The sequence below is a fragment of the Mus musculus genome, chromosome 10 (genome assembly GCF_000001635.26).
Source record: "Mus musculus strain C57BL/6J chromosome 10, GRCm38.p6 C57BL/6J".
Classification (NCBI taxonomy): domain Eukaryota; kingdom Metazoa; phylum Chordata; class Mammalia; order Rodentia; family Muridae; genus Mus; species Mus musculus.
In genome coordinates, this window is record NC_000076.6 from 33,082,879 (window position 1) to 33,107,695 (window position 24,817).

Below are 24,817 nucleotides of genomic sequence, written 5' to 3' on the forward strand. Positions count from 1 at the left end.
GACGGCATACTTCTCAGAGATTGATTTTTATTGTCACATTACATGCTTCTTATTGACTAATATTTAAAAATATTAATTTTTTACAACATGACTAGCTTAAAAGAATGGCCAGGAGTTACAAATTTCAGTTCTGAGTGTAGCCCTATATAAGTGCACTTGACTAGAGGATTTGGGACAACAACAAACCAACACAGAAAAATTACTAACAACTGCCCTCCCCTCTGCCTGTGGTAGACATTACATGATCCTCCCCTAGCCAAATAAGGGAGAGAGGAATGTTCTGAGTATTAGAGGCACTAAGAATAAATCTGAGCTATCTAGGGTAAGATTACTTTCAACTCTTTATTTTATGTTTTCTGACACCAATCCCCAATCTGTAATTATATCAGAGACACTGCGGGGGCTTAGACAGCACTTTCTAGATACTCTGGCTTTGTTTTCCTCTTTTATTTATTTGCTTTTATTTATTTACTTACTTATATTTGCCTGTATCTTTAGGGCTTGAGAGTTGGTGTGTGTGTGTGTGTGTGTGTGTGTGTTCCTCCAGAGTGCCAAAAAAAAAAAAAAAAGTGCTGAAGAGTCCAAGGCAGATGAGGCTATTTTTGTTTGAAGCTGATACTTTTAGCTGAGCCACAAGTACTGCTTGGAAAGGGCTTAGGTTGTTTCCAGGGGGAGAACTCTGCAGAGAAGAGGCAAAGTTCAACAAGACAACAAAAATCAGCCAGAAAATCCAGGAAAAGGAAGAGCCCTTGTCATACCCCTCTACCAGAGTTCTCTAATCCTACCTTATTCTGCAAAGTGCCACTTGACTGGAACTCTTCACCTGCTTGATTTCTGCACCCACCATGACTGAGATCACTGCTGAAGGTACTGTTGCCTGGGGACATTATGTAAATCAACAGCCTCAGGGACGCTATAGGCTTCAGCTGGCTTCTAGTTAATTAGTTCTGTGAGTCTACACAGGATCTGCAAAATGAAATTGGAAGCTGAGCGGTTGCCAGATTTGTGTGTTTGAGGGAGCAAGGGGAGATTTATCGGGAATTTTACGTGTGGAAAGTATTTTCTGCTATGCTAGAGGCCCCACTACCCTCTCCGTTATCACCTCACCTCTATAAATAGCTGAGGACATGGTGGCAAAAAATTTAAGACAAAAATTATAAGACATGTGAGGATGGAGATGGAAAAAAATCAGAATATTATGTGTGATGTGTCAGTTTAGAAATATGATCTGGAGCATCTTTTCTTTATAGTATTTAAAATTTGAATTCTTAAATGTCTTCTCTTTCCAGCTAGGGTGCACAGCTTGCTTATATGCATCGCAGATAGAAGTGCCCTGAAGAATCATAGTCATTTTACCATTGACAAATGCTCAAAGACAAAGTTAGAAATTTCAGAAAGTCAGAGAAGTCTAACTTTTAAAAATAAAGCATTTAACTCTTAGAAATCTAGTTATTTTGTAAACTCATTTCTTGTTTCTCTATAAGTAGTGTGTTTTATATTTATATTAACATATTTTCTATTTATACACTTATAATAAATCTACAAACACTCACACCCGTCTTACTAATGAAGTAATTCTTTAAAAATAATACAGTCTGGCTTTAGTTGAGGTAAAACTATGGAAGATACGCTTAACATTCTCTCTGACAGCAATAAGTACATAAGGCAGGTGGTACTTTTGACAGTTTCCAAGTTAAATGTCATTTTGTTTTTAACGAGACTGTAAAATAGAAATCTATTTGTTTTATCTTTTGTGTGGGTAGAAATCTATGTAAAGAAAATAATTTTCCCTGAAGATTTAGGCAATATCTGTGAGGAAAAAAAATGCCTTGCTTGTATTAGTTACAGAGATAGCCTGTCACCACAAATTAATAACAATATTACTGAGAGATTTCCATTTATTAGGTATTTTGTTTAGAAACTTATGCACATTTCGTTTGTGAGACCTCACACCATTCCACTAAGTAGCAATTTGATGTCTATTTCACACACAAAAAACCCTGTTACTCAGATATTCCATGACTTCCCATTACCAAATTGTAGTCAAGATTGGGTATCAGCTCCTTGAAGCCAGCCTGTGTTTTCTCTTTTCCATTAGAGGATATAAAATTTACTGTTTGCCAGTTTTAGTTCAGAATTTGCTAACTGAATGTAAATAATATTATAATTTTTTTTTCTATACTTTGGACATTCTGTGTCATGTCGCCCTTATGTTGGCCTTGAAAAGATCTGTCTATAAAAGTGTTCTGCTTATTCCTGTACAAGGTATTAAGAAACCTCTGGGCATTCCTGTCAGCCTGTGCTTGGAACCTAGGCTGCCACTAATTTCAGACATTGCTGGCCAATCGTGCTCCTTGATTACAGTGCATGTCCTACATGCATTTGCACTTGATCCATAGCACGTTTTATTAAAGGACTGTTGTTTTGAAATAGAATTATTTGTACCCATAGGGAGTTGAAGATGTTGTGAAGCCTCTGTGGTAGGGCCCATAAAACAGCAACTGAGAAAATCTGAGTTGACTACGTGAGCACAGCATATAATTTTCTGGATAATCATCATTTCCCATAGTCTGGTCTTCGGAGTAGGTAGGGTCTCTACCATGTGATCATGAGTGTTGTACTTATTCCTTCTTTGCAATGATCTGTTTATTTGTCAGGAGAAACTTAGATTGCCAGCTCAATGAATTTGTGTTATCTGTGGTTATTACCATAGTCAGTCTCCTCAGTTTTCCAAAGGATTTGACACTTTTTCTTTACCTTGTGATTCCCACTCTTTGTTTCTCATCTATAACAACCTTTCTTCATTCTTTCTTGTTTGCCTTTCATTAAAGAGATGTTTTGTAAAGGTCTTGTTTCTCATTGTTCTTTCAGCCTTCAGTTGTCTTTTCTTTCTTCTGCTGTATTTCACTTACCACCACTTTTGTGCAAATCCCTGAAGTATAAACACTGCAGGAGTAGCCTCATAGCATTTATCTATCTCATCTTTTACTCACTGAATATGAAAAGCAAACATTTTGAAGATTTAGACCAAGGAAGAACAAGGGTGATTCATTGGATGCCTGGTATCATAATAACTCTAAGTCTTTGGCCATTGCTAATTTTGGAAGTTCACAGGTTGACACCTTGGCTTATTTACTTCTAATACATGCCACAACTACCAAACTTACTGACTCTTTCACATATATTTTTCTATTGATACTTCAACTTGGATAATTCATTCAATGAAAAAAAAGAAAACCATGTTCCATGTCAAATGTGTTCCAGGCATAGGCACTAGGTAAAACAGAAATCAAAGTTGAACCCCAAAGGACTTTATGGAAACAACAACTTTTATTCTAGCCATGATAAAGATGGTAGTGATAATACTGAGTCAATTTATTGTCTGGAGTCTTAAGATATCAGACTTCTTAAATGCCCACTTAACCCTCTCAACATCGATGTGAAACAGTTTTATTGCTATTTATAAAGTTTGAAGCTAAGGTTTAGGAAGATTAAGAACTATGCAAGGACTGATACAACTTCAATTCATGTCTGAAAACAGTGAAGTTGAATCTGCCTTCTCATTGTGTGAGACTCAGAGTTAGTTTGATATTGGGTGGCTCTTGGGTGTCTACACTAGGTATATTGAGTAGCTGAGATTAGGCTCAGACCAGAGCCGAACGAACCAGTGCTCAGATCAGATCAGAGTCTTTAAATAGGACTCTCTTCACTTTGGAGAAACCCAGAGATTCACAGGCAAGTACCAATGTTAGCTGCCCTCTTGTGTAGACCATATGAATTTTCAATTGGGCACTGAAGATTCAGTATTTAGGTAAAGGTTTCCTCTCAAGTTGTGTAATGAGATGTTAAATTTCTTATTTCTCTCATCCTGTACTTGAAGGCAAAAGAAAGAAAGAAATATCAAAGCCTCAAAACAAATGGTTGACAAACCCAAACAACTGACAGATGAAACAATAGCTAGATTTGAGCCTTTTATAAATTTTTACTACTTTTATTTTTAATTTAATTTAATATTTATTTATTTATTATTTTTATTCATCTGTTTACAGTCCACTGCCTACTCTCCCTGGAAGAGAGGGATTTAAAAACAGATAATTGGAAAGAAGAAAAACAGAAAAGAAAGAAAATAAATCAGCTTCAATAAGTAGATAAATAGACAGATTAGGAAAGTTCATAATTGATATTATATGAACCACCATAGTACAAGCCAATAGAAAGAGATACTAAGGAGAAAATGGCATTGAAACAAGGGCCAATCAATTCTTAGATTGTGTGGCACTAGCATAATATGAATGAGGCAATCTTAAAAAAAAAAAAGCTTGTGGTGGGAGTATTGATTATTTGACGAACTAGCTGCTTGCTGAAACTTAAGGAAATGCTTTTCTGTGCCAAGTGAGATGACCACATCAGGATATGATTTTAAACTATTATTATTTGGAGATGCAGGATAAATTTTATTGATGTAGATGCTATTTGTAGTTCCAAACAGTACTCCTTAGGCAAAATGTGAATGTCAGTGTGTTAAGACAGAATATATGCAGAAAAAATTAATCTCATTGTTCTAATTCTGTGAATATATAATTATTTCAAAAATAAGGAATTTAGATGAAGAGTTAATGTGTTTAGTAATATAACTTTTAATAAAAGTTTACTTCCTTTTGTAAGAAGGTAACTGATGCAGTAAGGCAGACTGACTTAGTTCAGTTGGCTGAAACTGCTTTATTGGAACAGGGAGGAGCTCAAATCTTTCTAAGGGTATAAAGACTGAACTCAGTGAGAGAGGATGAGGGACATCTATTTATACAGAGCTAGATACCAGGAAGTCAGTTTGGAAGTTACAGTTTGTTTTGGGTGGTTTAACTAGGCATGGGGTAGGTCGCATACATACCCATGTGTATTGTTCCTACAAGTAGAGCAGAATGGTCAGGCTGGGGCTATGTTTAACATAGTCTATGGCAGTGGTTTTCAACCTTCCTAATGCTGAGACCCTTTAGTACAGTGTCTTTATGTTGTGATGACCCTCAGCCATAAAATTTTCATTTCTACTTTTTAACTGTAATTTTGCTACTGTTAGGAATTGTAATGTAGTATATACAGGATATCTGATAGATGACCCCTCTCAGGGTCACAACCCACAGGTTGAGAACCACTGGTCTATGTTGACATGTGGGTTAGTGATATCAATTTGAAAGGAGAATTCACAGGTGGTTATCATTTTTCAGTTAAAATTTTAATGTTGAACTTAGTTCTGCTTATTTGGAGCTTAGTGAGAATATTATAACACTATTATTTCTTTTTTCCCTTTCAATAAAGAGAAATCCTTTGGGGACAAATGAACAAAAAATGCATATGTTAGACATAACACAGTTTTAAAGCACACTCGAGAGAAAATTCTTTTTCTGGCATCTGACATCACAAATCAATGAGAATTTTGAAATTGGCTCCCTGACTTAAAGTTCTAGGAGGATCTATCAAAGTTAAGGTAATTTTGCTCTGCTGCCTGCTTTGGCTGATATAATTGACATTCAGCTTCTGATAGGAAAAGTTGCATTGCCCCAAGTGGGTTAAGCAGAGATAGGTGTAGTTGCTAGTCCAGAAAGATAGTAATTTCCATATTCAAAGGAAGCTGAGTTTCTTTGTAAGCACATGATGGATGCAGTCCTGTCCCCAGGATCTGAGCTGTTCTCTGTAAAGATCAAACAGCTCCACACCTCTCTGCCTGAAGTCAGTATGCCAGAGACACAGAATTTATGATCTTGCTCAATGCTTTGGTATGTAAATGAACTATTTCCTCACAAACTGCACAGCCCACATCACAATGTGCTCATTATCTGTTGCAGGTTAGGCTATAATCTTTTCATTCATGTGGAGAATGACAATATGCATCCAGCAATCCACACTTTGCAAGATAAAACTACATTTGTTCAGAAGCATGAGGCTAGACCCATCTTGAATAGTTTTGTATGTGGTGCTTCCTCCTAGTAACCTTCTCCCTCCCCCTTTTCTGACATTTGTTAATGCTAAGTGGAGAAAATTTAAACAAAGTGGAAGATCTGCACTTTACTAATGTTGAAGACTTACTAATATAAAGACGTTGACAGACAATGTATTTTTGACAAGGCGTCCCAGAAAATCTTTATTACTGCCTTTTAAAATAAAATAAATCCATCTTTGTGGGTCAAAAGTGGTGTCCCACGTTCGGCCCAGGGCTCAGCAAAGTTTGACTGGGAGTTCCCCATGCCACCCCAGCGTGCGGGCATCTGGCTGTGAGAAGCCAGGACTCTGCTCAGGAGGTGGGGAAGTGCACTTTTGCCTAGGGTCAAAGAAAAGAGCAGGAGGAGAGAGCTCTGGCTGGGTCCCTCAGGGAGGAGAGTCCTTGTCTTGCTTGGTTTGTGATCCCACATCTGGGATCAGAGAGAGGCCTCTGGCGGGAGGTTAGGCCATTGCTCCAGCACAGTGGATCCCAATGAGACAGTCCATGGTTTTAAAGTGTTTATTGTAGAAAGACATAGAGAAGGTGAGAGTAGAGAAGTAGAGAAGAGCAAGGGGGAACCAGGAGTAAGAGAGTAAGAGAGGGAGGAGGGGGCGAACAGCCCTTTTTATAATGGGCTGTGCCTACATGGCTGTTGTTGCCAGATAACTGTGGGGGGAGAGTCAGACAGAATACCAGGAGCTTCGGACATTGCCTATGTGACTGATGGCCACAGAATTTTGGAGCTGGGTCCTCCTGTCAGGAGCCTAGTGTCTAGGAACATGTGTCAAACTTCCTTCTGTCCCTTGCAGATTAATCTGCTGGGTCTCTGGGGTTTAACCTAGCTCGACTAGAAAACAGACTGCCTTTCATGGTCCCACACATCTTGTCAGTGAGAGAACATTTTGTTTGAGGTAAAACTCATGATATAATCTGGATTGAAGATTCAAATACAAAGTAGTGTGTTGGCATCATCATTAGGGCTAATACTTTTGACCAGAACTTTTCTTTAACACACATAATTGGCTGGGAAAATAAGAGCACACTACATCAACGGTAAGTGACTACAGTTTGGTTAACTGCCAATCTTGAGAATCAATATATACAGCTATATAACTCAATTGTTCTCCTTCCTGATGGTCAGAAGAATCCAAAAAGCAATATAAAACCAAAGTTCATGGACAAGGATCAGTGACTGCCAAAAAAAGAGAAAAGTTATGATTAAAACTTGATGTTCTTAATTGAAAATAGAAGATAAATAATTCCATCTACAGATCTTTGACATTTTAGGATAATTCACTTACTGCTGAGTTGATACTTTTCATTGAATCTTGGTCATGAATTTTATGGACAGCTAGAGGAGATGCATTTTCGTTGGCAACTGAAGTAAAAACATTTGTCATAGGACATTCTGTCACAGGTTTAGGATAATGAGTACCCGATCAGAAACTTCACCATGAATTTGACTTCATAAAAGTTCTTTTAAACAGTGGTTTACAACATTCCTAATGATGCAAGCCTTTAATACAATTCATGTTCAAGTAACCCCCAACCATAAATTATTTTGTTGCTACTTCATAATCGTAATTTTACTATTGTTATAAATACAATGTAATGTCTGTGTTTTCTGATGCCTGTGAAAGCATCTTTCAACCCGAAGGAATTGACAATCCACAAATTAAGAATCACTGTTTTAAAATATCTAAAAGAAGAACATATAATGGAAATAAGAATAGTTGCTCATAGCTTTAAGGAAACTTGAATCAAACTATTCAACTATAAAAAACGCCAACCTTAATTCCTCCCCCATGTTGATGCAAAAGATTGCTTTAAAGTCATTTCAAAGGATTAGAATGTTAGAAATGTTATAAAGATATAATATTAGCAACATCAAAGCCATTATACAAATACAGACATCTATTTTAAAGATTAGGCAATTGGATAGAATAAAATTTTTCTAAAATATAAATGATTTATCTTCTTTCATTTGTTATTGAAAACTTTATAGTGGTGAACAGCAAACAAAAATGTTACCTGTAAAGAAACACAGGCAACAAGATTCACAAGCTAAAGGAAATGGCACATTTTGCCCTAGAGGAAAAAAAAAAGCAGTGAAAGGTGATGGCTTACTTTCTGTGCCCTTGAGCTAATGACTTGGGAGGTGATAACATAATTTGAAAAGAAGCATAGGAGGAAACAGCTGTGCTTGATAAACAGAGAAAGAAGACTGCAGGATTTCCTGCTATAGTTTTACAGAAGCTAACCAACACAGTTGAGGGACAATTACCTTTTTTTGACCACAGTCTCCTTTATCTTTGAAATATAACCACATTAAGAAATGTGCAGTAAAAGCATAGAGAAACTCAGTTAAATCAAGCATTAGGTAACACTGTGTTAGAGATCAAAATGCACTGACACTTAAGGGTAAAAGAATTTGTTGTGATTGTTGGTACATACATACGTCAGTAGATTTATCGTTAGAACGTCTTGACCTGTCACAGTTGTTATTGGTCCAAAGAAAACTTTGAAGAAATATAGCTTTTTTTTTTTTTTTTTTTTTTTTTTGGTTTCACATCACTCCTGAGTGCTGGATAGAAACCATTACATGCCTATTGTGAAACCCAGGGAGAAACAATGATTTATGGTAATAATCATGGAGTTTCTACATGTATGGCTTCTGTGAAGTCTTCAGTGACTAACATCCTCTTTTATACTTCATTGGGACCATCCACATAAGGACCACATAAGGAGATGTAGGTTATGAGAGAGTTACCATTTCAAATGCTTGGGAGAGCTGCTGCTGACTATGTAGACGAATTACAGAACACTGGGGGCTTGGATTGCTAGCCCCATATAATTCAGCTCAGTGCTTTTGAAAAACAAAAGGCTGACAACCTTTGACAAATAGTGTTGTTAAGCATCCTTAGCAGGTATCACTTAGTTCAAAAGAACTTTTTTAGTCTGCCTAAAGTTACTAATTACCCAAATATTATTATTATATTGCTGTCAAACTATGGAAACATCTGCTTTCTTGGGTGCTGCCAAAGTATTTTCTCACTTCTAGTCTCAGCTCCACACACTGTCAATCCTATAAAATGACCAAATGCAGATAGGATACATATATACACACTTCTAGCACTTCTGCACATTAGATCCGTGTACATAGACTAACAAGTCTTGTGACGCCTAGAAACTAGGCAGAGTATTCCTTTTGACTTTGTTCTTTCTTTGCCTCTTAGCCTCTTCTCAGTAACTGCAGTGCTTTCTTAGAGAATGACATGGGAAATTATTTTTCTGTGGGCTTTGGCTACATAGTGTGTTAAATCTTCATTGTAAAATAAAAAAAAAATAATTTATTTCTTTCAGTTATAGCTCTATAAAAATATAGGTAAAAAAGCACTTGTTGTAAGTTCAGAAGTATTAGTCAGTATAGCTTTATTTCTTCATTTAAACTAGATGTGTTTTAAAATTATGTACAGCAAACAATAATCATATTAATGGTATACAAGGAAGTATCTAAATACATGTATAACTTATTTAAGTCAATTAACACATATACACACATGCATATATCATTATTTATCCTTTCTGTATGGTGAAAATATTAAAATCCCTATTTTAAAACATTTGTGAATGGTATAGGCACAAACCTTTAAATTAATCAAATATATTATTCATTAAGCAGTGTTGAGGTGGACAGGCACATTGCCAGTAGCTCTGTCAAGACACTATGTCTAGCATGTCTGAAAATTTATTTTTAGGTGTCTGACCACACATTGCCTCTTACCTCGGAGCCACTTATGAATCCAGGTTCTGTTTCCTTAACCCTCTCTTAACTCAATGCTGGTATTAAGAGTCATGCACTTTGTGTGCAGTTATAGTTAGTGTCTTTTTCTTGCTTATAAAATTCACAATCCATCCATTAAACTTTCTTTTTAGGTGGAGGTAGCCATTTTAATGAACAATGCTGATATTCCCATTATTTTCTTTTCTTTTCTTTTCTTTTCTTTTCTTTTCTTCTCTTCTCTTCTCTTCTCTTCTCTTCTCTTCTCTTCTCTTCTCTTCCCTTCCTTTTCTTTTCTTTTCTTTTCTTTTCTTTTCTTTTTCTTCTCTTTTCTTTTATTCATTTGGTTTGCCATGATTATTTCATTAATTTATTTCTTTCATGGTGATTTGTCCAATGATAAAGGAGTGCATTCAGTAGAGGGAAGAAATTGTCACTTTGCATACTTAAATCAAGCCTATATATTATCATTAAGATCTCATTGAAAAACACTGGGAAAGGATGATTTTGGTCCTATCTACTAGTAATGCCCCAATGAAGTGTCAGAAAAAAAAAACTAACTTATTCCTACTGTATATTCAAAAATGGATGTTTGGAGGAACATGGAGAGAACAATATAATGTAAACAACATCTCAGAGATGAAGAATTAATCTTTATAGTAATGACTCCTCACAGAGGCTTTTTATGCAGCAACTCAACCATTGCCATATAGAAGGCATAAGACTAGATTCAGATCATTCAACATTTAATAGTAACCTTGTTAATTGCTGACTAGCATTGTGCTTAAAGCTGGGCCACCAACAGTAAGGAAACAAGCCCTACTCTCAGGCCCTTCCAGCTGCAGTTGAAACACAGCTTTCTAAGGATAAAATCTCTCATGTTCTTGGTTTCTGCATATGCCACCATTCCTGGTTGATGACTGTAGCCCACCACTTCCATATTTTATTGCTTTCTCTTGATCTACCCACTAATTTAACTAGAATTCAGAGCTACTTATTACAATGTGACCTTCAAATACAATGTGACCCTCATTCACAGCCAGACAACAGTTACTCAGTTTCCACCCCCTCTCTTCTCCTAGTTGCCAACATCAGAAGCTTCATATAACCCTTTCTCTGGTCATTTTGTTAGCTTTAACTTTCAAATGGACAATCCTGTGTCTATGTTAAAGGATGTCTTTTTGAGGCAAAATGTTCAACTGCCTGAGAAAGGGAGGAATAAATGAGATAGTAATAATTTTCATTGTTTTTAAAACTAAAGAAAAATATTAAAGTGAAAAAAAGTGATGTTTTGAAGTATAAGAGCTTTGAGGGTGGGTAGGTGTTCAATTGAGATGCAATTGTTATAATGCATGTATAACTTATGGTTAGAACAACACTAGAAAATTATAAGTAATATATAATCTTCTTGATTAGAGAGTCAAAAAGCATAACCCCCAGGAGAGCAGAATAAGCAGAAACAATGGAGCTAGAGACTAGTATAAAGTAAATTTATTCGCCTATGAATCAGATTTACATGGGTAAGGCCAAACATAATTGGAAGATATTACAATAATAACTACAAAGATCTTGAATATACACAGATTTTTTTGTCTTCTCATCACTGACTTTAAAATAGGACAACAATACACATAGTATTTACATTTCATTAGGTATTATAAGCAACTTTTAGATTAATGAATTATATGAATGCTTGCATGCTGAATGCAAACATTATGTCCAGTCATATGAGGGCCCATCCTTCATCAATTTTGCTATATATGGGGTAGCTGGGTATGTACTTCTGGAAGAAATTCCTATAGATAAAGAAAAGTAGTGATATTTTCAGTGAGAATTCAAATCTTGCTCATAGTAAAAGGGTTAAAATTCACCTATGACATTGATAGAAAATTTCACAATGGATTTATTACTACCTACAGTAATAATTCTTTTTCCATGAACAGTGAGACTCTGAAGATGACCAATATGAGAAAATATAAACAAAAAGCTTAGAACTTTTCTTTTGGAGAAGAGGAAGGAACACAAACCCAAGAGTTCAATACATGCACACGGAATCTGATTAGATTTCTCAAATCAACACTTCCTTTTCTGTCCCAGAGTACTATTTTAGACTATGTAACGTTTAGATTATATTTTTGCATTATTTACTCTCAATTAAAATTTTTCCTAGTCTAGTTTAAACTTCTATAAAATCATATTTGGACATCTGTATATGACATATTTTTCAAAAATGGCTGCAGCAAAATTTTCCACTTCATTTTCTCATCTCTCACAAAATGGCATTTTTCTCTTCTATATTGAACGATATACTTTCCTTCTTCAGAAATTTGGGAAGATCTGTGTCACAACTTTGAAAAGCAAATTAGAGTAAAATTTATTCCAAGGCTATACTCTAAAGAATGTAAAAATGTAAGCATGTCTACGTATTGCTTTCCTAGAGCATTTGCTTCTGAAATAATACCTTTACAAGGTCAAATAACTTCTAAAGATGCCTATGTGAAAACACCAGAATTTTGGACCATGTACCCTACAGAGCATTCAACCAACAGTCAGTATCAACTTAGGTTGTTTAGTCTCAGGGAGCTCTAGGGGTACCGGTTAGTTCATATTGTTGTTCCTCCTATGGGGCTGCAAACCTCTACAGCACCTTGGGTACTTCCTCTAGCTCCTGCAATGGGGACCCTGTGCTCAGTCCAATGGATGTCTGTGATCATCCACTTCTGTATTTTGTCAGGCACTGACAGAGCCTCTCAGGACGGAGCTATGTAAGGCTCCTGTCAGCAAGCTCTTGTTGGCATCCACAAAAATGTCTGGGTTTGGTGATTTTATATGGGATGGATCTGCAAGTGGGGCAGTCTCTTGATGGTTATTCCTTCCGACTCTGCTCCACACTTTGTCTCTGTAACTACTTCTATGGGTGTTTTGTTCCCCCTACTAAGAAGGAACGAGGTATCCACACTTTGGTCTTCCTTCTGAGTTTCATGTGTTTTTGCAAATTGTATCTTGGGTATTTCGAGCTTCTTGACTAATATTCACTTATCAGTGAGTGCATATCATATGTGTTTTTTTGTGATTGGGTTGCCTCACTCAGGATGTTATCCTCCAGATCCATCCATTTGTGTATTTTATAAATTCATTGTTTTTAATAGCTGAGTAGTACTCCATTGTGTAAATGTAACACATTTTCCTAGTCTAGTTGAGGGATATCTGGGTCCATTCCAGCTTCTGGATATTATAAATAAGGCTGCTATGAACATAGTGAAGCATCTGTCTTTATTACATGTTGGAGCATTTTCTGGGTATATGGCCAGGAGTGGTATTGCTGGATCCTCCGGTAGTACTATGTCCAGTTTTTTGATGAACCACCAGACTGATTTCCAGAGTGGTTGTACCAGATTGCAATTCTGCGAGCAATGGAGCTCTCACCTGAGTCTTTGATATTAGCCATTCTGACTGATGTGAGGTGAAATCTCAAGGTTTTTTTGCTTGCATTTCCCTGATGACTAAGGATGTTGAACATTTTTAGGTGCTTCTCAGCCATTCAGTATTCCTCAGCTGAGAATTCTTTGTGCTCTGTACTCCATTTTTTAATAGGGTTACTTGGTTCTCTGGAGTCTAACTTTTTTAATTCTTTGTATATGTTGGATATTAGCCCTCTATCAGATTTAGGATTGTTCAAGATCATTTCCCAAACTGTTGGGGGTCTTTTTGTCTTATTGACAGTGTCCTTTGCCTTACAGAAGCTTTGTAGTTTTATGAGGACCCATTTGTCAATTCTTGGTCTTACAGCACAAACCATTGGTATTACTTTCAGAAATTTTTCCCCTGTGCCCATTTTCTCCTGTATAAGTTTCAGTGTTTCTGGTTTTATGTGGAGGTCCTTGATCCACTAGGACTTGAGCTTTGTACAAGGAGATAAGAATGGATTGATTCACATTCTTCTCTGTGCTAACAGCAAGTTGAGCCAGCACCATTTGTTGAAAATGCTGTCTTTTTTCCCCTGGATATTTTTAGCTCCTTTGTCAAAGATCAAGTGACCAAAGGTATGTGAGTTCATTTCTGGGTCTTCAGTTCTATTCCAGTATGTGAGTTCATTTCTTGGTCTTCAGTTCTATTCCATTGATCTCCTTGTCTGTCACTGTCCCTCTACCATGCCGTTTTTTATCCCAATTGCTCTGTAGTATAGCTTGAGGTCAGGGACAGTGATTCCACCAGAAATTCTTTTATTGTTGAGAATAGTTTTTGTTATCCCAGATGAATTTGCAAATTGTTCTTTCTAGCTCTGTGAAGAATTGAGTTGGAATTTTGATGGGGATTGCATTGAATCTGTAGATTGCTTTTGGCAAGATGGCCTTTTTTACTATATTAATCCTGCCAAACCATGAGCATGAGAAATCTTCCATCTTCTGAGATATTCTCTGGATTCTTTCTTCAGAGACTTTAAGTTTTTATCATACAGATCTTTCACTTCCTTAGTTAGAGTCACACCAAGGTATTTTATATTATTTGTGAATAATGTGAAGGCTGTTGTTTCCCTAATTTCTTTTTCAGGCTGTTTATCCTCTGTGTAGAGAAAGACCACTGATTTGTTTGAGTTAAGCTTCTTCACTGAAGTTGTTTATCAGTTTGAGAGGTCTCTGGTGGAATTTTTCAGGTCATGTATGTATGTATACTATCCTATTATCTGCAAATAGTGATATGTTGACTTCTTCTGATCCAATTTGTATCCCTGTGATCTCTCTCTCTCTCTCTCTCTCTCTCTCTCTCTCTCTCTCTCTCATCTAATTGCTCTGGCTAAGAATTCAAGTATATTCCTCACATTTTTTTTGATAACTTTTGATTTAAAGTCGATTTTATTTGATATTTGAATGGCTTCTTCTGCTTGTGTCTTGGGACCATTTGCTTGGAAATGGTTTTTTCAGCCTTTTACTATGGGGTAGTGTCTTCCTTTGTCATTGAGGTAAGTTTTCTGTATGCAGAAAAATGCTCAGTCCTTGTTATATATTAAGTCTGGTAATCTAGGTTGTTTTATTGGGGAATTTAGTCCATTGATGTTAAGAGATATTAGGGACTAAGGATTGTTGCTTCCTTTTATTTTTGTTGTTAGAAGTGAAATTATGTTAGTGTGGCTTTCTTGGTTTTATTGTAAGAGGATTAATTTTTGCTTTTTTCTTGGGTTTAGTATCCTTCCTGTGTTTGAGTTTTCCATGTAGTATCCTTCAAAGCACAGAATTTGTGGAAAGATATTGTTTAAATTTTGTTTTGTCATGGAATATCTTGGTTTCTCCATTTATGGTAATTGAGAGTTTTGCTGTGTATAGTAGCCTGGGCTTCCATTTTTGTTCTCTTTGGGCCTGTATGACATCTGCCCAGCATCTTCTGTCTTTTAGAGTCTCTGTTGAGAAGCCTGGTGTAATTCTGATAGGTCAGACTTTTATGTTACTTGACATTTTTCCCTGACCACTTTAAATATTCTTCCTGTGTTCAGTATAGTTGGAGTTTTGATTATTATGTGTCAGGAGCAATGTCTTTTCTGGTCCAATCTATTAAGCATTCTGTAGGCTTCTTATATGTTTATGGTCATCTCTCTCTTTAGGTTATGGAAGTTTTCTTCTATAATTTTGTTGAAGATATTTACTTGCCCTTTAAGTTGGGAATCTTCACTCTCTTTTATACCTATTATCCCTATCTTCTCCTTGTGTCCAGGACTTCCTGGATGTTTTGGGTTAGGACCTTTTTGTACTTTTGCATTTTACATTTTATTTGACTGCTGTGTCAATGTTTTCTATGGTATCTTCTGCACCTGAGATTCTCTCTTCTATGTCTTGTATTCTCTTGGTGATGCTTGCATCTATGACTCCTGATTTCTTTCCTAGGTTTTCTAGCTCCAAGGTTGTCTCCCTTTCTGATTTCTTTATTTTTCTATTTCCATTTTTAGATCTTAGATAGTTTTGTTCCATTCCTTTGCCTGTGTAGTTGTGTTTTCCTGTATTTTTTTTTTAAGGGATTTTTGTTTTTTGCTCTTTAACACCTTCAATCTGTTTACCTGTGTTCTTCTGTATTTCTTTAAGGGAATTTTTTATGTCCTCCTGAAAGTCTTCTATAGTCTTCATAAGACATAAGTTTTGATCAGAATCTTGATTTATTTTTAGGTTTGTTGGGGCATCCAGGGCTTGCTGTGGTGGGAGAACTTGGTTTTGATAATGCCAAGTAGCATTGGTTTTTGTTGCTATGTTCTTGTGCTTGCCTCTCAACATCTGGTTATCTCTGGTGTTAGCTGGCCTTGCTGTCTTCCACTGGAACTTGACATTCCTGTGAGCCTGGGTGTCACCATTCTTGGTGGTCAAGCTTTCTCTTGATAGGATTAGTGTGAGATATAGTCCAGGGTCAGCTGCTGATCACAGAGAGAAACCTGAAGGATAGTGTCCCTGTCTGCTCTGAGATTCCTAAGTCCACTGGGCCCCAGGAAGGTCCCACCTAGGCCAGGTCTTGGGGTGGTAGTTGTGGTCTCACTTGTGATCTTGGGTGTGTCAATACTCCTGGGGTACCAGTTTTCTCAGGGTGAGATTGGGGTACAGAGGGCTGGGGCACAGAGTCAGCTCCCAGGCACAAATGGAAACCAGAAGGGCCAATTTTCCTTCTATAATTTTTTAATGAATATATATTTTTATTCTTGTGTCAATAATTTTCAATTAAATATAATGTAATATATAATGTTACAAAATTTAAATGTAAACAAGAAAAATATTTAATATAGACTAGTATAAAATTATGTGATTAAATCAAGTTTATAGAATTGCCCATCACATCAAATAGTTTAAAATATTTATATAAATAATTCCACTTACTCTCAAAAATCTTGAAGTATGCAATACTTTATTATTATTAACTATCTTCCTGATGCTGTTAAGTAGACCTTAAAAGAAAAGAACAGTTCCTGGTGTCCCCAGGAGATTTGGGAGCTTCTGCCCATCACCTTCCTTTAGTCCACAAGCCTCTCTTATTGCCATTCCTTTCTTCCCTTATATGTGTTCAGTTGTTTTGAATTCTATATGTAAGTGAAAATATGTAGCATGTGTATCTGGCTTAGTTTAGACAGGATGCTGAGAAAGCTGACACAAAAAAAGGAGTCCCTTTTTCATGGTCACAGGGCTCATCACTGGGTAGCTAATGATAGTCTTCATTAATCAGGATGGTTCTGCAGAAATGTATGTTTCATTTTCTTGTAAGATATAGGATTACTCAGTAACTTACAATGGTTGGTAATAATTAGTGGAAAGAGTTGCTTTAAGGTGTGTATGTGTGCAAGTTCATGAATGTGTATATGAGTTCCACCTACAGATATTTGAATACTTTAAAAGGGCAGGTTGTAGCTTGTGCATACTTATTATTCTTTTTAAAATTTCCAGAAAGTTAGCATGAATTCATTTGATTTAATGAATATTTCTTAACTGCAAACTGAAGCCTGTTCTACAATGAGACACACAATATGTAATATACACTGTTCACCCAACCTAGATTATAAATTATACTTCCCTAAAAGGCTCTTAGTTCTCATTCCAGGACATTTTGTACTTCTTTCAAGTAGGTATTCTTCATCTCCTGCAGCTTCTACATAGCAGGAAGCTATGAACATTTTCCTTTTGAGGACAGCCTATTAATTGAAATCTGACTCTGCTGTAGTTAAAAAAAAAATCAGGTCAGAGATGAATTTCATGGAACCCACAGACATGTCAGCAAAATGTGATCTGTTGGAGGTTGGTGAGGGATGTGTGATCACTCTGTTTGCTGTTCAACCCAAAATAAATATGCCTGTCTTTTATATTCAAAGTAGGAGACATTCTTTCCTGTAGAATTTCCAAACTATTCTCATATGAACTTCCTACAGATTTTCAACTTTAAGCATAGCTTAAACACTTTCCAATTAGTATCTGGGACACATGGTAAAGTATAGTTGTTGATGTAATAAAAGTTAGAAAAAAGTTGTAGTTAAATACAAATAAAGTTAAATTTGAAAGAAAGCCAAAATTCTGCTAAGTTTATCTGAAAACTTCAGAAGTTTGTGACAGAATGCTTAGAATTTTGATAATGAATATTGAAAGCTAATACAGAATTCAAAACCATAAGGAATAGAGCAGAAGTACACATGATGAAAAATCATATACACACAATATATATTCATAAAATCCACTTAGCAAAATGATTATGTGAGTCACACATATTGTTGGCTTAAAAAACAAAATGCAAAAATAAATAATTTTTTAAAATATTGAGTTTCTTTATTAAACAGTATGTAGAATGCATGAAGAGAAAATATTTGATATAATTTTCAATTTTCAATTTTCTTTCTTTTTTTTATTGTTTGTTTGTTTGTTTTTGTTTTCCAGATAGGATTTCTCTGTGCAGCCCTGGCTGTCCTGGAACTCACTTTGTAGACCAGGCTGGCCTCGAACTCCGAAATCTGCCTGCCTCTGCCTCCAGAGTACTGGGATTAAAGGTGTGTGCCACCATCGCCCAGCTATTTTCTTTCTTTCTTTCTTTCTTTCTTTCTTTCTTTCTTTCTTTCTTTCTTTCTTTTTGTTGTTGTTGTTGTTGTTGCTGTTGGAAGAATTTACATAGACAAAGTTTTCCTGTAATTCACTTCAATCATTCTGCCCCTGCTGACCAAGTGTTGAGATAAGGTTGGGTGCACTACAATGCCCAGTTCATTATTATTATTTATTTTTAAATGTATTTCAATATCTTACAAGAGATAGTAATACTGAAAATATTCCTTGGCCAGCATACATGAAACACAATTTTGAAAACATCTCATTTAAAGTACAGTAGTATTTTTAACTTTGAAGCTTGTAGTAATGCTTTTACTCTAGAATACTATTACTCTCCTTCTTCTTTCCCTATTACTCTCAGATTTGGTCTTTGCATTGTTTTCTAGATTTTCTGGCTGTTTTGCACCTCAGTATTTTTTAAGATTGAACATTTTTCTTAGGCTCATCTATCCATTTCTTCATTATCTATTTCTTATAGCCTATAGTTTAGGTTTACCTATAATGTTTTTTGTTTGACTTTCTAAATGTTTTATCTCCCATGTTCTCTCTGAGTTTTCTGTATGATTTCTTCTTTACTATCATATGCTGAACTGTTTTCTTCATTTTATTCACTAATTTTGTGTGTGTTTTCCTAGATATCATTAATGGTTTTACTCATATCCTCTTTCTAGTTCCTGAACATATTCAGAAAACTATTTTGAGGTCCTTGTATTGTGATTCAGGTATATTATAATTTTTAAGACCTACTGTAGAAAGGTTGCTGGTCTCTAATGGAGACATTGTGGCTGGGTGTTATTGTTTCTGTTTTTTTAAATTAATTAATTAGGTAATTAATTAATTAATTAATTAACATTCTTCCAGGCATCTGGACTGGGGCTAATTGTATGCTATGTGTTGATATATGATCTTGGATTTTTTTTGGGTGGGTGTTCTGTTCCTTAGTTTCTGTTGTTCTTTCTTGATATTAGGAGCATGAACTGGTTTGGGTTTTCTGATAAGGAGTGTTTCTGAGTTCTACCATGTATTGCCAGTTGAGGTCCTCATAGAACTGGTTTCTAGGTACTAGGGTCATACAAGACAGAATGAGGATGGGCTAAATGAGTTAAAAGGAGTGAGAAGGTCCGAGGAGGAATGAAAGCTGGGCCTGCCTTGAGAATGTGTGGATTCCCAAGAAAATGGAAGAAGAGAGGAAGACAGGTCCCTGCAGGTGATCTGCTACATACAGCTCTGGGTATCAGCCTGGGAAATTGTAGTGGGTTAGAATGGGCAGTGGGTTTGCAGGGAGAGCATGTCTGATATATTGGAGGCCAAGACAAAGGATGGGATAAGGAAGGAAGGCTGGAGGGGAAAATCTGCTTAATTCCTGAGAGTAGAAGCAGAAAGGAAGGAAAGGCCTAAACAGCTAGTCTGTTCTAAAGGTGGGCATAAAACAGGGGAATTGGAATTGGAGGATGAGGGGAGATGACCATCACCTACCTGTTTCACTGAGTGTTGTGGCCAGCAGCTCTCCAGAGATACCTGCCAGTTTCAAACCAGTGCTAAGTAAATGAGTATTTATCAAAATAGAATTATTAATTTATTAATAATGTTGATGACTAAGTAAAATGGAAAACTACAATACTCAGTTTTCAAGACTGATGATAAATTTTGCATGACTGACAGTTGAGAACTATAAATACTTTTTAATATATCCTTAAATATATTTATTCACCAAGTAATTATTGAATCTTTAAGGTACTTTGCATTGGAAAAATCTGCTTATAGTGTAAACTTACATGTGAGTTTGTTTATAGAAAGTCTGGTATAATATTGAAATCACAAGTGTATTTTTGAATATAGATATTGAGTTACCATATGACCTAAACTATGGCACAAAGAATGGGTACACAAAGAATGGCAGATTTACTTTTTGTACTTATTTTAGACTGTTAATCACACATTGTTCCATTTTTCATGAAATCCAACATATCTCATTTTACCATTATATTATATTTAAATATTTTATTTCATTTAAAAACATTTATTTATTTATTTATTTATTTATTTATTTATTTATTTATTTATTTTCTATGAATACACTGCAGCTGTCTTCAGACACACCAGAAGAGGGCATCAGATCCCATTACAGATGTTTGTGAACTACCATGTAGTTGCTGGGAATTGAGCTCAGGACCTCTGGAAGTGCAGTCAATGCTCTTAACCACTGAGCCATCTCTGCAACCCCCAAATATTTTATTTCTGTATTTTTTTTTCAGAAGGAAATTACCTAACTTTATAAGTGAAACCATAGGAAAGTAGAATTGGAATAGGGTCAAGTTCATTTCAAGCAATTTTATGTTAAAATACAAAAGTTATTGAGTATTATAAATTGCATATGTAGAAAGCACTTTTGTCTCTTTTTTTCCTTGTTCCTATTCTTAAACTATAAGAGGTGTCAAAAATGACTATCTTCCTCGTGGCTAAATATTTCAATCTAAAGATACTTTAACACTTTGTTTAGAAAACTATTTGTGTTTAAGATGTTTTCAGCTAACTCTCTCCGGTTAATGTTCAACATAATTTCCTGCATTATTTTTGAACATGAAAAGTGTAGGAGGCAATTTTTTTTGTAGTGACCCAGAACACATTGACTTTTTAATCATTCTAATGTTCTTAAAAAAAAATAGAGAAAGCCAAAATGAAAAAGAAAAGAGCAAAAAGAAAAAGGAAAGGAAAAATAAAAAGAAATAGAAAAAGAAAAAAGGAGCAGGGGTGGTGAAGAGATGGCTCAGTGGTTAAGAGCAATGGTTGTTCTTCCAGAGGTCCTGAGTTCAATTCCCAGCAACCACATGGTGGCTCACAATCGTCTGGCATGGGATACAAGGCCCTCTTCTGGTGTGCATGAAAACAGCTATAATGATATAAATAAAGCAAATTAAATCTTTAAAAAGAAAAAGAAAAAGAAAAAAAAAGTTTTTACCAGCTATATTTTCCTTTAAGTTTTCAGTCATATTATCCTCTTATCTGCAAATTTCAAATAATTTAATATTTTGAGGTTGTCTATATTATTGCAAGGTTTTATAACAGATAAGGTGCAGGTTTTGACCAAAAAGAGCATCATGCTTAGTTTTGTACTTGTGGACACTTTTGTTTTTTGAAATAGGATGACTTAACTCAGGCTGGCTTTGAACTTGCTATGCAGCTGGGGATGGCTTTTTAACTCTTGTTGCTTCTGTCTATCCATGCCATGTGATAGGTGTGTACTACTTATCTGACTTGTACTATGTTGCTGACTAAATGTTATCTCTGTACCTAAAGAATATTTCATAGGTAAAACTGTATAAGGTCAGAAAGGCAGAGTTTAAAATTGCAGGCCTTTATATTTTCAAAGTAACTTACCAATATTATCTTATATCTTCTTGAAATGTCCTTATAATAACAGTTCATACAGTATATACCTAAATTACTAGCACTCGCTGAAACACATATCGTGAATATAAACATTAATTGCTTTGTTTAATGCTGACTAAACACTTGGAGCTGGAAAAAAATCATATTTTTGCAAGTTTTGTTTAAATAGCCAGTCCACCTATATGTAATGAATAATGAAAAATTATCTGATTTTTTTCTTTGCCCATTACTAAAGATTTTCAGGTTACCCTGTATGAAGCTGAGTAGCATCTAGTGGTTTCACTGTTCTCGTGGTCCATATCTCTGGCTATCGTATCTTTTTGTTGTTGTTGTTGTTGTTGTTCTACCTAGTTTAGTTTAATTGTCTTGGTTATTCTAAAATCACTAGCAGTTTCACTTATAGAGTTTGTAATCTATTGTGAAACCTCTTACATATGTTTAATTTTCATTTTTCATTCACATTTAATCCTATTGCATTATGTTTCAGCTGTTCTAAACCGTTCAGTAAATTAACTCTTCCTTTCAGTTCTAAGTGCATACACCTACATCTGTTGTAAACAGAGTCTTTGCGAGGCTAGTGTTTAGCTTAGAATGTGTTGTACTGTCTTTCTATTGTTATGTGGCTGCATTATAGGTAGTTTATTAACTTACAGTAGTATACATATAACAGGAGATTTTTTTTCCACTGAGACAGAGTATAGGTATTATAGTCTTAGATTGTTAAAAACCTACTTTAATAAGGATTCTTAATGCTTTAGCCTCCCTATGGCCCACTGATCAGAGGTAGGGGAGGAAGCTGGTTAATAGGACAAAGGAGGATGTGAACCTGTTTAGAAGTAGTTCTTTGGAGGTGATTCCAATCTTCATTGTCAGGTCAAAGTGTTTCTCTGTATTGTTATATAGTTGACTGTATCTGTCATTTGATGGTTTGGGCTCCAGACAATAGAGCAAGGAAATTTCCTTGCCCTTTTAATAGAAATAGCTAACAATGTCCAGAGCACATCGGGAACTTACTTATCCAGAGCAAATAGATATATGTGGGATCAGAGTGAATAGATCCTGGAGCTCTCCTAAGGCCTCATAAGCAGTGCTGCACAATGGCAAGTGGGCATTCATTCTAAGCAGAGGATTTCTAACGTGGAATTCTTCCCAAGTGTTTGGAAACTTTCTTGTTTTTTTTTTCCCATCCATAATCAATAAGTACTCCTTCCTTCCTTCTCTCCTCCTTTCTTTTATCAAGTGTTGTAGTTATTCTGAGTTCTTGTTTTTAATCAAGATTTAAAGTCAAAATATAATTATATCACATCATTCCACTTCCTTTCATTCCTTCATCTCCTCCCATGCCTAACTTCAGTCCCTTTCAAATTCCTTGCCTCTTTAACTGTTATTGTTAAATACATTTATTATATAACAAGTGCTGAGTCCATTCAGTGTAGCAGGCACTTGATTTGAGATCTGATCTTTTAGTATTGGATAACCAAGTCAGGGTCTTTTCCATGGTTGAACACTAATGATATTTCCCCCTTTCATATTAGCATACCTTTTAGTGATGTTATATTTCAGGCCTTGTTTAGTTAGCTAAATATTTGCAGTTGAATGGTTGAATGGGTTCACTGTTGGTTTTAGAAGACACATCATTCTCACAGCAGACAGCAGATTTCCTGTTGCTCTGACATCTACAGTCTTTCTGCTTCCTCTTCCCTGATATTATTACAGGATTTGTGGATTTATCTATTTTTTGCATCTCACAGTTAATTGTTCTTCACATTTTGATTAGGTTTTTAACAGCATTTGTTGGGAAGAGAAATATCTTTGTGTAGCTGGGTCCTAGACTTGTCTGTGGGTATAAGAGTCAGTGTGTATAACATGAGAAGCTATGCAGGTTTGATAAAGTGGTACTAGAAGGCTCTTTTCTCAGATCTATGACCTCACTAATCCTGTGTAATTGCCTAGGTTTCCAGTAACATGAATGATTTTTCTCCTGCTAAATGGCCCTTAAGTATAATTAGACACCTGTCAGTTGCTACAACATTTTAGGGCTCTCTTGCACCTTTAGGGATATTTTGTCTAGTTGGTTATGTGTGTGTGTGTGTGTGTGTGTGTGTGTGTGTTTGTATGTGTGTTAATAAATGAACGTAGAAATAAATTATGTATATGTACACATACATACATGCATATATACATACATGTATGTGTGTATATGTATATAATAAATACAGAGAATGGGAAGAGTGGAATTTTCATGTTGAATCAGATTTATTAACTTGATATAAGGAAATTTATGCATATGTGTCATGATAGCACGTAAGCAGTATAACGATTGCCTTTCTCATCACAGAACCACTGACAAAACGGAGTCAAGGGAAGAAATACATATTTTTGTCAATATTTGAGAGTTTGTAGCATACAGTAGTAGAATTTATGGTGGCAGAAATGGGTTGCAGCTGTGGCAATACAAAAAAGGTAACTGGCCAATCCGTCTTCTCTAGTGTTTTCTGTTGAGTAGAGGAGGGGATGGCTATGAGTTCCCAAAGGCCATCTCTCAGCCTTTTATTCTTGATGAGGTTTCATACCCCCAAAGTTCTCAACATTCCAGATTAGTAATGCCAACTTTAATCTAAGTATTCAAACACATGAGCCACTGGGAAACATTTCATATTCAAACCTAAATGGGATGATATTAGAAAATTATTCCAGTTAAAGGGGAAAACGAGTGAACGTACTTTTTCCTGTTGGTTTTCATATATTTCATGCTCTTGAAAAGTTACATATCCTCTATGCTTCGCAATTTCATCATATGTGACATGACCTTACAAATTATAGGAAATACTGTGGGTTAAAAGTAAGAGGAGTTGGAAAGCACATAGTACAGTGCCTGGTGAAGAGTAACACATACATTCATTCACATTGTATATGCATTGTACTTATATACATGTAAGAAGTGCATATGCATCTACATAAATAATTCTCTTTCTTTCCTCTTTATGAAGTTTGATAATGTAACACATCTATAAAAAAAATGCCTTTGAGGGTTTTTTCTGTGGTACACATGAAGGACTTCCATACACTGATTATTGGTCATTTTCACTGTTTGAAATTACAATTTTATCAGTTCTACAAAAG

The 24,817-nt window shown here is 35.6% G+C and overlaps 1 protein-coding gene across 3 annotated transcripts in view; it reads left to right on the top strand.

The window, feature by feature from the left end:
• Window positions 1-604: 604 nt before the first annotated feature.
• The window catches only part of Trdn (triadin), a 393,227-nt gene continuing 369,014 nt past the window's right edge, over window positions 605-24,817 (top strand). For 2 of the 3 annotated variants that reach the window (NM_001364697.1, NM_001364696.1), the window contains exon 1: window positions 628-867. In NM_001364697.1, the coding sequence (NP_001351626.1) occupies window positions 846-867 (22 nt within the window). In that variant the 5' untranslated portion in view covers window positions 628-845. Of the gene's footprint in view, window positions 868-24,817 lie in introns of all 3 variants that reach the window. The other variant, NM_029726.2, reaches the window with a different exon arrangement.